At 33.8% G+C, this 15187-nt stretch overlaps 2 protein-coding genes across 2 annotated transcripts; one reads left to right on the top strand and one right to left on the bottom strand.

Annotated features, from left to right (window-relative positions):
* The first annotated feature begins 2167 nt into the window (after nt 1-2167).
* On the top strand, nt 2168-3019 carry LOC107174465 (hypothetical protein). The gene has a single exon (XM_015525386.3). The coding sequence runs from the start codon at nt 2380-2382 to the stop codon at nt 2776-2778; it is 399 nt and encodes a 132-aa protein (XP_015380872.1). The 5' UTR covers nt 2168-2379; the 3' UTR covers nt 2779-3019.
* A 1770-nt stretch (nt 3020-4789) lies between these two features.
* Nucleotides 4790-6697, bottom strand: LOC107174466 (uncharacterized). The gene has a single exon (XM_015525387.1). It carries the CDS (start codon nt 6695-6697, stop codon nt 4790-4792), a length of 1908 nt encoding a protein of 635 aa, XP_015380873.1.
* Between the last annotated feature and the right edge of the window lie 8490 nt (nt 6698-15187).

Raw genomic sequence — 15187 nt, 5'->3', positions numbered from 1 at the left:
AAAATGTCTTGCCCGTGGTTCAATCATCGTTTCCTCAAGCTACTTTGAGCCTTCTGTTTGATAGCTGCAGGCAGCTGCTTTCCTCTGAATTTAATTGTTAATCTATAATTAATCTGCATATATGCTCTTAAAATATCGAATGATCGAATATCGATTGCATGAGTTCAATAACAATTGTTTTGAGTGTTGCAAATATCGTTTTTCATCCAAAGGAAAGGCCCCAAGGACACCTAGCTCTTTGATCTTATACTATTGTTTCCCGTGTGAATAACATTGCCAAAAAGAAAATTGTTCAGAATTAGGGAATTGAAGGTATGCTCCTGTGAAATAATAACTCTCTCAATTAGGTCTCGTTTGGAATTGCCATTTGAAATATCAAAAGCAACTGTTCATGGATCTTAAACTTGTTCAGGAACAAAAAAAAAAAAAAAAAAAACCAAGATGCAAGCATTCTAGACATTAGTGGAACAAGTCTTATCAGCTGTTTGGTGTTAGATAAGGGTTGCTAATTCATCAAAATCAATTCTCCAATTGTCTGATCGGACGGTATACCACTTCCCTTTCCATGTGCGTGGATGGTGGTTTAAGTCCACTCTATGTATTAATCAGGGTTTGTTTCAAACATTTAAAAATAGATTTAGATAAACAATTAAGAACTAAATATTTGACTGCATCATCACAAAATTAATCTAGGAGGTTCTCATATATTCAATAAAATGAAAACCATTAGTAAATGAAAAATTCAAAACACACTACACTAGCCTTCAGGACAGAACTAGGCACAAGCCCCCTTGGCCACCCGAGATTTAAAAACAATCAGAATAAAAATGTCTTGAGTTGAAATTTTACCCATGCTTTATGTAAATTTTATGTATGACCTCCTCATTTTACGTATATTTATTACTTACTGAATTTTGTGAATTTTCAATTATATCCTCTGCCATTAACCCGCTCAATTTGACAAATATTATGATATAACCTACTTAAGTTTTATAATTTCTTTATTATGGTCTCCGTAGACCAAAATCATGGTTAATTACATTATCACCAGCCTTAGGAGTTAGGATTATTTTATACTAATTAAGATATATATATATATATATATATATTATTTAATATTAGTGATTCGATCTCATAGCAATTGTGGATCCACCAATTAGAACACCTCAAATCTAAATGTAACCTAAGTAGGAGGCTTACTTTTACAATTTCGGTTTAGAGTAATTCTCTGTAATTGCAAATTAGAATGAAGTAGGATTCCGTGGCATTTTTATTTTTATTTTTTAAAGATTTTGGCACATGCGCACTTACGATAATTAATAGTGTTATAGAAACAATTAATGAATTTGGAGGAGAATTCTGAGTATCCTGCGTCCTGGTAATTATATTATACTCCAAATTGCATTTGGAAAAAGAATTTCACAAAGTCACAGAATCTTAAGAGAGACCCAAATTGTCAAACAATCACATGCCGTATTTAATTTTGTTGCATGTGTGAGTGACAATCTGGACATTTCTAGATCGAATTTTCTAAGGAGGGAACAATAGTGAATTAATTCCGCATAACAGAGGTTGGATCACCTTCCATCAATTTTGATAATGAAAATTTTCTCGCCTATTTCAAGAATCACTCTCCTTCAATCTTGACTTCCTTTCTCATAGGATTTTTTTTTTCTTTTTTGCCTTTTCTATTCATCCTTTTAGTTACTCGGAAGATATTACGATTTCATTTTATTTTATTTTTCAAAGAAAAGGTAAAATGAAGAAAAATAACAATCAAATTACATAAAGTCGAGACACTTTGATCTGTTGTATTCCAACTGAAATAACAGCCTAACCGGTATTCTCGCAAAGTGCATGTCAAATCTTATTATTTCACGTACTTGACGGGATTAGTGTCACGTAAGTTACCAAAAAATTTGGTAACTAAAATTTTAATGTGTTCCAATAATACTCAAAGCCAACCACTCCTTAATAATTTTTAAATTTCAAGGTTATGTATATCTGCCAAGTATGGAGATATCGTCATAGCAGCCTCATCTTTATCTTATATCATCCTAAAAAGTCTATGGTTCAATAACACTGAGATGGTGGCGAAATTCGTTTACTCTTTCTTTTTATTATTATTTTAACCAAGACTTTTTTTTTCCTCAATATTTTACATTGGTGGATTAACTTGTTAATGCTTGTTAGCTATATGTAATAATGGCAGAAACATGCGGAGAACATGAAAATATCAAGAAAACCTAACAAGAAATATAAAGAGGCAAGTTGCATTAGCACGTTGACCTTGGTATTTTCCATTTAAAGCTTACATATGCTTCATAGGATTTACAAAACATCATTTAAAACCATAGGGTTGTTTATTATTTTTGAGATATGGCTTCAACTTCAAAGGAATCAAAATCTAAAGCTCTTTTGCTCTCAGTAAATCTAATCTTCTTCATTTTTCTCACCTCTATTCCTTCGTCCGCGGAGGAGCAGCCCGCTTGTTCGGATAATTTTTTGGAGTTGGATGTATGTGTTGATGTATTGGAAGCCTTGAGCCGTCACCTTGCCCCACCATCAAAGAACTATTGCTGCAGTTTGATTGGCAATTTGGTTGAGCTTGAAGCCATGGGTACTTGCCTCTGCACTGCCCTTGAAGTTAATGTCTTAGATGTGATCAAACAAGAGACGATTCCTTCTGCTTCATTGAGCTTGTTGTGGGAGTACTGTGAGTCCGAGATCCCCTCTGACTTCCAATGCATAAATCTGCCCTCTCATAGTTCTTTGTGACTGTTGATGTTTAGTTTAGCATATTTTACACACAAAGAATAATGTTATTGATTTCTTGCAATGTTAAAGTTCCAATTCAGTCAATTATATGACTTTGCCTTTCAGTTTGTGACTAGAATTTTTTTAAATTTTAAATTTTTATTTTTAGAGCTTGGTGCTTTCTTTTTTAATTAATGACTCATACTAGCGGTAAAAAGTGTCCTAGGGAGACCATTTTTCCAAAAATGGAGCCAGTCGTTGCCCTCATTTTCTGAGCTTGGTGCTTAATTTGGAGCCAATGAATATTATACAGTTACGATTATATATAGAATTCATGTCAATTACCCTAAATTAATCACATTATAGTATCATCGCCAAAAGGTTTATTTAATTTTACTCTTTAAATACTTTCTTATTTATCTATATAGTAAATAGAATATAAAAACAATATATTCTGTCCTAAAAGTAAACTCAAATATTAAAAAATTTATATTATTTTAATTAAATTTTTCTCTCACCAAATTTAACTATCCTCCATTGTTTTAATAATGTAAGTACAGTGCCTTTATCTCTTCAGTACCTCTATCTCTTCAATAATGTCATATAAAAAATAAAATAATATTATTTAAAAAGGGAGAAATTACTCTTTAATATTAAAGAGAGAGCAGAATATTCTCATTAGAAAAATCTCATTTGGAGAATATTTTGGAATCTTTTTTGTTGATGTGGCTCTTCAATATTAAAGAGTAATTGTCATCTAGCCACCACCAACTGCCACCAACGGCCATTGGACTAATGCCATACATGTAACTTTTAGGCAGTACCACAACACCAGTCGGTGGTGCCAGTGATTGGTAATTGTGTTTTATTTTTATTTTTATTTTTTCAAAATTAATAATTTTAATTTCATTTGCTAACTCTTGATTCCTTTAACTTATGATTTTGAATTTAAAAAATAACTTAATTTTTTATTGATTGGATCCACTTAATCTAAGGGTAAGAATTTAAAGCTAAAAAGTAACACTTATGTTTACCTATAATTCGATTGAATAAATTTAATGGATGAAAAATTAAGTCATTTTTTATTCAAAATCCATTTAAACAAATGAAAGATGACTTTGATAAATAACAAGCCTTTTTTTTTTTTGCCACCATAGTCCAATTATAAGGGGCAGTTTGCGAATTGGCATATCATCGTACTATATATATAAAACTAATTAGGATACAAAATTTGTATTAACTTGATGTGACAAATAACATTATATACGCACTTAATCACACATTACCAAAAACACATATAGTAAATTTATAGGTTTTATATTAAATTATATAATAATGATTTTATTAATTATGAAATTTATCTTATAATAAATGAGTGACACACGACTCTTAACATTATTGTATAAGTTTTTCTTGCTACACCATATCAACTAATTAATGTAAATAAATTCAAAGTAGTAGTAAAAAAATAATCTATTAGCGTTGACTTACCGAAAAAAAAGAACAAAAAATTCACTAGTTTCAACTTTCAAGTCGTAACCAGCTCGAATTAACCAACAACCCATTTTTATTAACTGTCTCAAATTCAAACACACAATGATGAATTAAATTAAAAAAAAACACACACACACACAAACACGCTCTTACACACAGTAATTTAGTGATTAGGATGTACGTAGAGTACAGGCACGATATTTTGTTGATACTTGGACAGCAAACAGCACGAACATTGAAAGGATCGGATGTGATTTCTGGAACTCAATCAATCTTGTGGTTTATTATCGACAAGACCGAAGTGAAGTACCAATAACCAGACAAAAGTAATAAGCTCTCCACCGTTACAAAGTTGTTGGGCATGTGTCCTTGGTCTGCTATGGGTTGCGCCATATGCCAACATTTCAATCCACACTTCTCTGATTAACTTCCATTTTTGGTCCTCCAACCCTTTAAGCTCATTGGCCAAATTTATTCCATGTGAAAAAGAAAACTGTTTCGCAGAGATAACGTTTGATGACCTCCCATTGAGAATGGATTAACAGACAGTCTTCAGCTCACTTGGTTTTAAACTTAGCTTGGAGGATCTCGCCTCTGGAACACTTTCTTTCAGTTCTGATTTGGCCACGTTATCCACAGTATTCAACATCTCAGGCTTCGATACTAAGAGATACAGCATGTAATCCGAGAGGAGCTTGCTGAATTCTCGATCGGGATCTCGATCTCGGTGGTCATCAGTACAGTAAAGCAGTTCGGTGGCAGCGTGCCATATTAGAACGTCTTGATCGAAACGATAACGAGGTTGAGTGAGTGGTGACTGTGTGGGTTTCTTTATTTTTTCTACTTCTTCGTGACGAAGATGATGACGACGCTCCCATTCCCGCAGAATCCAATCGCCTCTAGATGAATTTATCTCTCTCTTGGCTGCAGTCTTTGCGGCGCTCTCTTCTAGTTTCGGATCAATGGGGGGAAGATGCTCTTTTAACAGATTATGCAGCCAATTTTCAGTACCTTGGGGAGCATACCGATGTACCAGATCATGAAGAGTCCGATGCACCATACCAATGGGAAGAACCTGATTTACCGCATCATTCTGAAAAATCTTATTTAACAGATCATCGGGAAGAGTCCGATTTACGTAGTCAGCTTTTTTTTTAATTTGCTGAAATATGAGATTCCACAATTCTTCAGGCAGTGGCTCATGGGATATTCTTGTTCCGATTCTTATATCATCCACAATATTATCTAGGCCCACGAGCGCAATGATTCTCGCGAAGATTATTTCGGAGGCGGAGGCTTCGCTTCCGTCGCTTCTGGCAAGCCGCTGTAGTGGACGTGCCTTAGCCAAATATGTTATCCAGCTAAATCCGGAGACGGAAAGAGACCACCTGCGCCACAGCAGAGGTCTGGTCTTCAAGGACACCTGCTTTGTCTTTTCAACTCTGCTGTGTAGGATGAATCCAATACTTAGGAGCTCCAAGGCAATGGTAGCCCAGAACAAGGTGTATGTGACTCCGACCTCAAACGCATCATTGGAACTATTAGCTTGAGTATAGAAAACTGAAAGGGCTACCACAACTGAAGAAAAAGATGTGAACCGAAGAATCATTCCCAATCCAGAGAGTACAAAATTTATCTTGGTATGAAAAAGTTCATAAATAAAGTTGAGTTCAACCTCAATGTTTTTCAAGGCAATTGAAGGATCTTGGGTAATGAAACGCTCAAGGTTGAAGTCGAAGTGGATGATGAGATCGAAAATGATCCCTAGAAAAAGTTTCGAGTAGAGACGGGCCAACTCGACACTCTCTTTGTTTTTACTTGCGGATCCGGATCCTCCTTTACTTTGGATCCTTGTAACCTCTTTTTCTAGAGTTTCAGAATCGGGAAGTTCTTCAGATATCTGCTTTCTGACAACCTTCTCGCTTGCTAGATACGCAGCTCGTATCCTCTCAAAACACTTGATAACTCCAGCAATAAACACGAATACCACTGGGATCACAAGCTGGTTTCCTCCGGGAAGCGTCTGGAAGAAGATATAACCAGCAGCAACAGCTTGGACTGCCACTCCGAACAATTGCCTGATCCACAGTTGGTTGTCTTCAAGAGAGAATGCAGTTATGGTATCCGAACCACCCAGATGTAACAGCAGAAATTGAGCCCACAATGCTACAAATTGATTGTTCACACTCCCAGAGCCACCACCATCACCACCACCAGCGGAACGCTTGCTTTCTGTAATTAGTCCGACACCAAATTTAGGAGACCAGTCTGCGAGCAAGTAAGCTGACCAAATGAGGATTGTGATCAGTGTGTTTGAAGTGCGGTTTCGGAGGGGACCCAGCAGAATTAAGATGGTTTGCATTGAAAGACTTAGCAAGATTATAGCCCTTATGTTCCATGCTTGCCATAGATTCTTGGCGCTATCAAACAGCCCATCATTACCCATTTTTTTTTCTCCCCAAGAAAAAAAAAAGAGAAAAGAAAAAAAGGTCCAGAGGTACAAGAAGATATATTTATTAAAGAAAGAGATCTAGCCAGAGGAAATTTTAATTAGCTTCTTAACTTATTATGGTACTTCAATATCAAAATACAACATAATTGATTGATTTAAATATATTTCTTCTTCTTCTTCCTGTTCCCCTGGAATACTTGGATCATTTCAAAAAAAGACTTTAAAAAGGGGGCATTAATTGAGTAAAGGGGAACAATATTCATGTCGCAAGAATCAAGAAAAGAATACTCCTAAAAAAGGAATGAAATATTTTTCTTCGCTGGAACTAGCAAGAATCAAGAAAAGAATAATTCTAAAAAAAGGAATGCAATATTTTTCTTTGCAGGAACTGGCAAGAATCAAGAAAATAATAATTTTAGAAAAGGAGGGAAATACTTTTCTTTGAAACAACTAGTAAGAGTCAAGAAAAGATTGATGCATAAGAAGATATATAAAAAAATAATAATAACTTTAGCTTTATGTGATGCCTCATTCTTTGGAGCGGGCTCTCTATCATTACTTTTTGTTGAATTTTACTTTTGTCTATTCTTTTGTTACATATTTGTTGCTTTACACTTTAACATTGATATTATTATCCCACAAATTATTCATGTACACTAAAGAAAGCTGGCACCTTAATTAGCCAATTATAAGGGTAGTGATGTAGGATGGTTGTAGTAGGATAACTTTTAAAGGGTGTAACTTAGGATACAAGTGTCTGTTTTGGGCATATATACTGTTTTGAACTTTCCAATGAGACAAACCAAACCCAGAACTATTTGCACTATTCTGCCATGTGGTTAAGTCGAAAATTCCTCTTCTTTCTTGGTTGTTTTCTAGTTTTAAAATATTTTCCTAATTTTCCTGTTTTCATGATTTTTATCTCTCTTTTTTAGAAATCAGATTTGGACACTGTTTGTTTTTCTTTTTTATTTAGATAATTAGATTAGGAGAATTTTATTATAAAATAATATTTTAACTGGGTCTATTTTAGTAAATTCGCGATATTTAGGATTATTATATAAAAGGCCCCAAAACCCTAGTTCTATTAATTTAGACCTATTCAATTAAACTTTGTTATTCAGTAACTTGTGTTTCGTCTATCTTTCAACCATTAACGTTTCAACATTGTTAGTTGGTATGAGAGCAAGTTCGCTTGTCGTCATGGTACGACCACCCAATCAAAGAAGCAACCGTCTTGAAGACACTGATCAAGAGATGCAGGCAATGTCTATGTAGGCTATCAGATAAATGGTCAGAGAAGCAGTATTGCAGGTCATAGATGATGTTTATGACCCGAGAATAGCAGTGATGGAGCAAGCAATCGAGGGTGTCATGCTTTCCATGAAAAATAATAGAGAGAGAGAAAAAAGGTAAAGAATTAATTGTAAGGAAGTATTTGAAGGAGTCAATCACGAAGAAATACCTGGAGATTATCACCATGAAGAGATATTTCAGGGTGTTAATCGTGAAGTAGTGCCTCAGGGCGTTAACCATGAAGTAATACTTAAGAATTTAGAACGTGTAAGGCGAGTGCTGCCACGCGTGCATGCGGAGTTGGGAAGTGATTCAAAAGAAGAAGAATTTATGCAGGATGATAGGAGGTGCAAAAAAAAATTCAGATTATAAGAATAATGTTGATATTTCAAATTCGTACAGCGGGAGTTTTAAACTAGATATCAACTGTAAATAATTCTTCGAGTATATGGAGGTTCCTTACGAGAAACATGTTATGCTCGTGGTATTTAAATGAAGGACGTAACTTCTGCAATTTGGCAATATATACAGAACCGAAGAAGAGTTGCGGGAAAATAATTTATCAAATTGTGGCCTAGGATGCAGAGAATGATGAAAGAGTATTTCCTGCCAACAAATTACCAGTAATAGTTGTATTTTAAATATTAAAACCGTAGGCAAAGAAATCACACTATAGATGAATATACAAAAGACTTTTATCGTCTACACATGAAAAATAATATGAAGGAATCAAAATTTTGGATGATTAAATATATTGGCAAATTGAAGCAAGAGATACAAGATAAGATAGTGGATACGACTTGGGACTTGGGTTCACCAGTTGTTAGGGCAACAAGCTGTTTGTAGAACTCGGCAGCATGAGTTCATAGAGTAGACCAAGTGGTCTTGAGGTTGAGAACAAGTAGAAAGCACGGCTGAAAGTAGAGCTGACAAAATAGATCACCGGGTCGTGTTAAATTTAAGTCCACCTAAACACGACCCATTAAATAATCGTATCAAAATACTGAAACCCAAACCATATACAGAAAATAAATGGGTTACTCAATAACTCATCTAATATCTATATATTTAACAAATATAACACACCCCCCTAAACTATTACACATATACACTATTTAAAGTTTAAATTATATATTTGTAAATGATATTATATATCGATATCATAAAATGTATATGTGTATCAATATTTTACACATTTACGATATTAAAGTTCTAAATTTATATAAAATTTTATAAATAAAATATTGTGTATATGTCCTCTTCCAAAAATAAAAATAAAAAGAGAGAATCGTGTCCAATATTTGAGTTTTAATGATAAGAACCTAAAAATTAATTTAAAAATAAAAAATATAATCGTGTTATTATTCAGATAAGTGGGTCAAGAACTTTAGCCTTAACCCGACACAGAAAAAAATTGTGTCAACCGGACCCAACCCATTTTATAATCGTGTCAAATTTAACGATCCATATCTATTTATTCACGATGTGTTCGTGTCGGGTAATCGAGTCGTGTTAAATTTTTCCAACTCTAATTGGAAGTAATTAGACACAACAACTACTACAGTTGCAGCTAAGGCAACAGTCATCCAAGCAATAGCAGCCACTTAGGCAACTGTAGTACCAACCATAGGTGCAGAACAACCCATATGCCAAGCTTATGCTGATCAAGTGTTTGAAGTATAGGGAATTAAGCTATCGATCGAGTGGCTGTCATTCAAATAATTTGAACTTGGTAGAGGCTGAAGTTGATGAGACAAAGATGAATGTTGTTGAGGATAAGGATAATGAAGAAGCCTTGGAGTTGGAAGCAGATAAAGAAAGATGTTGAGTTGCATTGTATAGAAGATTTTATTAGCATTAAAATTTAAAGAGGATAATTAGCACAATAAGATTTTCAGAATACGTGGTACTATCAATGATAAGGTGTGCAAAATGATAATTGATAGTAATAGTAGTGAAAACATTGTTTTAAAAATGTTGCTTGATGTGATGGGACTTTTAATTAAAAAAAAAATCTTGCACCACATAGAATAAGGTGGTTAAAGAAAGGGACACAAATGTAAGTAACGAGGTGGTCGTGTCCCTTTCTCTATTGGAGGATTTATAACAGTGACGTGGTGTGCAATGTAGTGGATATGGAGGTTTGTCATCTGTTATTGAGCTGACTTTGGTAATTCGATGTTGATGTAGTCCATAAATAGAGGGATAATGTGTACGAGTTTTGGTGGAATAACAAAAAAGTTCATTTTAGTGCCTTTAACGAATAAGCAAACGAATTTTAAGACTGAAGGGAATAATTTTCTTATTATTATGAAGGCTCATTTAAAGAAAGATTGCGATGGTTGCAAGAAGTTGGAGAAGAAAGATGAATTCAAGGGGAAAATTGTTTCTAAAAAAGTGTAGTCGTTGTTAGTTGAGTTCACTGGTATTACATCATCAGTGATGTCGGATGGGCTACTACCTTTGCAAGATACTACAACGTCATATAGACCTAGTTCCTAAAAGGAGTGTACTTAACTTGCCCCATTAACGTATGAGTCCTCATGAGCATGTGATTTTACAAGAACAAGTTGATGAGTTATCACAAAAGAGGTTTATTCTGAGAGCATGAGCCCATGTGGTGTCGAAAAAATATAGAAGTTAGGATCTGTGTAAGGACAATAAGCGAATTAACTAGATTATAGTGAAGTATCGATTTCCCATTCCAACTTTTCTAGATTTGTTAGATCAATTAGATGGTGCTCGAGTTTTCTTGAAGATAGACTTGCACAGTGTATATCATCAAATCAAAGTTTGGCCTATAATGAGTGGAAAACAACATTGAAGACAAAAGAAGGGTTGTATGAGTGGTTTGTAATGCCTTCTGGATTATCAAATGCCGTAGTACCTTTATGTGCTTGATGAATTAAAATTTGAAATTATTTTCCTGTAAATTTGTTATGATGTATTTTGAAGATATATTAGTTTATTTTGTTGTTGTGATGACACACCGAGAGCATTTGAGAATGATTATGGAAGTATTATGGAGAAAAAAACTTTATATTAATATGAAAAGTGTAGTTTTCTTTAGAGTAATGTAGAGTTTTTAGGGTTTCATAGTTGATGTAGATCAAAGATTCAAGCCATTACAGAATAACCTATGTCCAAGACAGTAGGTAAAACTCAGAGTTTTCATAGGCTGGCAACATTATATAGGAGATATATTCATGTTTTTAGCAATATAGTCGCCTTTATTGCAGAATGTTTAAAGAATAAGATGTTCAAGTAGAGCAAAAAATAAGAGGCAAGTTTTGTTTCACTAAAAGAGAAGTTGTCTATCGTTCATGTGTTGGCCTTGCCAAACTTCGACAAGTTGTTTGAGGTCGAGTATGATGTTTCTAGTATGGGTATTGGTGTTCTTTCACAAGAAGAGCGATCAATTGAATATATAAGTGAGAAGTTAAACAAAGCATGATAGAATTGGTCTACTTACGACTAATAATTTTATACCATTCTTAGGGCATTGCAGTCATGGAAGCATTATTTGATTCAAAAAGAGTTCATGCTTTACAATTATCATTAAGCATTGAAGTACTTTAATAGCTAGTAAAATCTGAACAAAACGCATGCGAGATGGGTAAATTATATGTAGAAGTTCACTTTTATTATGAAGCATAAGTCTGGGTAGTAGAACAAGGTGGCAAATGCACTTAGTAAACGAGCAGCTTTACTAGTAACTCTCATTATTGAAGTTACTAGTTTTTAATGCTTAAAAGAGTTGTATGTTGAGGACGAAGACTTTGTGCTTATTTGGGATCAATGCATTGATCATCAGGATGCAGAAGATTTCCTTATTTAAGATGAGCATTTGTTCAAAGCTAATCAGTTATATATGCCTCGAAGTCTTTGAAGAGAGCATATTATTCATGAGTTGCATGGAGGAGGATCGGACAGACATATTGGTCAATATAAGACCAAGACGCTTGTAAAGAGCAATATTATTTAGTCACAATTGAATAAAGATGTGCGCAAGATTGCGCAAAGATGTTGGATTTGCCAAGAGGGCAATGGACATACGTAGAACATGGGATTATACATATCATTACCCATTCTAGAAAACCATTGGTTAAATTTATCCATTGATTTTGTATTAGGATTGTTGTGTACAAAGACTGGTCGAGATTTGATATTTGTTGTGTTGATAGGCTTTAAAGATCGCGTATTTTATTACTTATAAGAAGACAAAAGATGCTACTTCAATTACTATTTATTCTTTTGAGAGGGGGTGCATTTGCATAGTATTCCAAATACTATTACTTCATATTGGGACATGAAGCTTATCAGCAAGTTTTTACAATATCTCTAGAATAAGTTCGGCGTACAATTGCAGTTTAGTAGTGTCTTTCATCCGTAGATAGATGGCCAACTAGAGGTGGTTAATCACACTTTGGGCAACATATTGTGCTGTGTTTATGGTGACAAGCAACTAAACTAGGAAATTACCTTGCCTCAAGTCGAGTTTGCTTACAATAGCATAGTAGATTAATCTAATGATAAGACCCCTACCCCATGTTTCTGATCTAGTTATCATGGCTGCAGCGACAAAAAAGAGTAAAGCAGCAGAAAATGTGGCAGAAAAGCATCTATAGATTCATGCCAAGGTTCGAGCTCATTTCGAAGCTGCCAATGCTAGGCACAAGGCTGATGCGAACGAGCATCAACGTGAGAAAGTGTTTCAATAATGTGATTTAGTGATAGCACATCTGTGGCGAAGTCGTTTTCTTGGTATTCGAACTAAATTGGAGAAGCGCAATTATGAACCTTTTTATATGGCATGAAAAATTAAGGACAATGCTTATGTGCTTCAACCACTACATAATTGAAATATCTCTCACACATTTAATGTGGCTGGCCTGTTCAAATATCACCCAAATAATGAGGCATTGTACGAGCCAAACTTGAAGACGAGTTCTTTTCTAAGTTAGAGGAACTAATGTAGGATGGTTGTATGTTATGAGCGGGGTGCATTCTGGAGGGCATAATATGGGCTACAAGGGTCCATTTATAGAATAGATTGTTTCAACGCTTGCGATGAGAAGAACTAAATCCAAAACCATGTGCATCGTTCTGCCCCATAGTGGAGCCGAAAATTCTACTTCATTCTTGGTCATATTTTAGTTTTTAAATAATTTTCTATTTTTCCTATTTCTTTTAGAATTTTTATCTTTTTTTTTTAGAATTCGGATTTCGATACTATTTATTTTCTTTTTTCTTATTTAGATTAGGAGAACTTTATTATAAAATAATATTTCGAATTTACCTATTTTAGTAAATTCGTGATACTTAGGGTTATTATATAAAATGGCTCAAAATACTAATTTTGTTAATTTGAAATTATTCAATAAAACTTGTTTTGTATTAACTAGATGATGATGTGATAAATAACATGATATTTATTATAAATGCACTTAATAACACATGTACTTGAAAAATAAAATTGAAATCCAGATATCTAATTCTTAACATTATTGTATAAATAAGTATTTCTCACTGCACTGTCAACTTAATATGTCAATAAATTCAAGGCACTAAAAAAATTATTGGAAAGTGTCCCACCATATATAGGACGAGTTAGTACCAACACTGATCTGCAGAATACACAAAAGTTTTGCCATATTTTAAATGTATACTTCGCTGTGCGCATAGAACTTTTCTTAAAGGTGGTGCGTGGGCCATCTTGTAAGGAATGTTTTTTTCTTTAATTTTTTCTTTTTGAAACAGAATTTTCTTTTTTTCTAATTTTTAAATATTCAGCCAGTTCAACAGCCCTATATGATGCCAGTGTTATTGTTGAGCTGTTTGTCCATTTACGTTTTAGCTGTGAGCAACAACGTCATATTTTCTACGTTCAAATTAGTTCCCTCTCTAAGTAGTCGAACTAATAACGGTTTGGGTCGGTCCATTTGGGGTAGAAAATTTTATGTTATTGCAATGTAGTGTTATTTGCTGGAGAATTTAAAGAGTGCAATATGATATAAACTATAAAAGATCAGTTGTTACAAGTTCTAACTTGCCCAAACCGCACAATAAGTCTATTTGAATTTATTGATTTTTGAATAAGAGTTGGAGGGGGCCCCCCTCCAAAATATTTCTAAAACTCCTTCATTAGAAGTTATTATTATTTCAACCCTGCAATGCTTCATATCTTAGAAGCACTACATCATGATCAAGATCTTTTTAGATCAAGATAATTCTCTTTCTGTAATCTTTCAAATTCTGGGCACCAATGTAAAATTACAGAAAAAATTATCTAGAATGTATATTACCGAGCTTTTATGTTGCAAGTCGAGTGGCAATAAAAATTGAAAAGCAAATCCCGGCTTAAAAAGCAAAAGAAGTTGAAGAAATTCGAAATTGAAAATGATTCTTATTAATCGTATTGAAGCTTCATATTAACTAGTGAAAAAATAATTGTTTGAGTCACTTGATTCATCATTAATTGACAAATTAACTAGTCAAAAATATTTTAAATTGAAATAATTTTTCTTCCAATGGGATTTATTGAGATTGGAAAAATAAGAATACAGAGGGTAATTTTTTGAATTGAAATGAATGTCAGTGAAAGTGGTGTAGTTTACAAATACTTTTAATATGGTATTTTTAGAAGGAGAGGGTTTTTGAGAAATTTAGATGTCCGGGCAAGTGATTTTCTAACAATTTTTTTTGGTTGGCCAACTTTGATTGAATCTCAAGACATGTGCCAGAAAATCAATTTGGATTTTGTCCACCTGCTACCTTTCAAAATAAATTAAACTAAATAAATAATACAATCTCTCTTAATTCCACCTCCTCCTTTATTTCTTTTAAATTTTTTCTTTACCTCGAAGTTTTTTCGATGACTTCTCGATGGTGTTACTCCAGTATTAGAATCGAGAGAATATGCCCATGTTAAAGTCATTTTGTCGACTTTGATGATGGTTTGTGGAGCTTTTGATGTCCCTATGCCGGTAATGTTCATAAAGCTCAATTATTTGGCGAAACACTTTGCAAGGGTGGCTTCTATGTGATTTTACAGTATGGTTCTTTTTTTTTTTTTTTTTTCAATTGTGTTTTAGTTTCATTTTGTGAGTTTTTTTATTTATTTCGGTGTCTTTTTGTTGTTGAAGTCATCAAGTTTATGATATGGGATCTCCATTCGAATATCAAATT

This window comes from Citrus sinensis, chromosome 6 (genome assembly GCF_022201045.2).
Source record: "Citrus sinensis cultivar Valencia sweet orange chromosome 6, DVS_A1.0, whole genome shotgun sequence".
Classification (NCBI taxonomy): domain Eukaryota; kingdom Viridiplantae; phylum Streptophyta; class Magnoliopsida; order Sapindales; family Rutaceae; genus Citrus; species Citrus sinensis.
Note: the sequence above shows the minus strand (reverse complement) of the source record. Positions and strands in the feature narration are given on the sequence as shown.

Coding starts and splice junctions, on each gene's coding strand:
- LOC107174465 (XM_015525386.3), top strand. CDS start 2,380: ATGGCTTCAACTTCAAAGGAATCAAAATCTAAAGCTCTTTTGCTCTCA.
- LOC107174466 (XM_015525387.1), bottom strand. CDS start 6,697: ATGGGTAATGATGGGCTGTTTGATAGCGCCAAGAATCTATGGCAAGCA.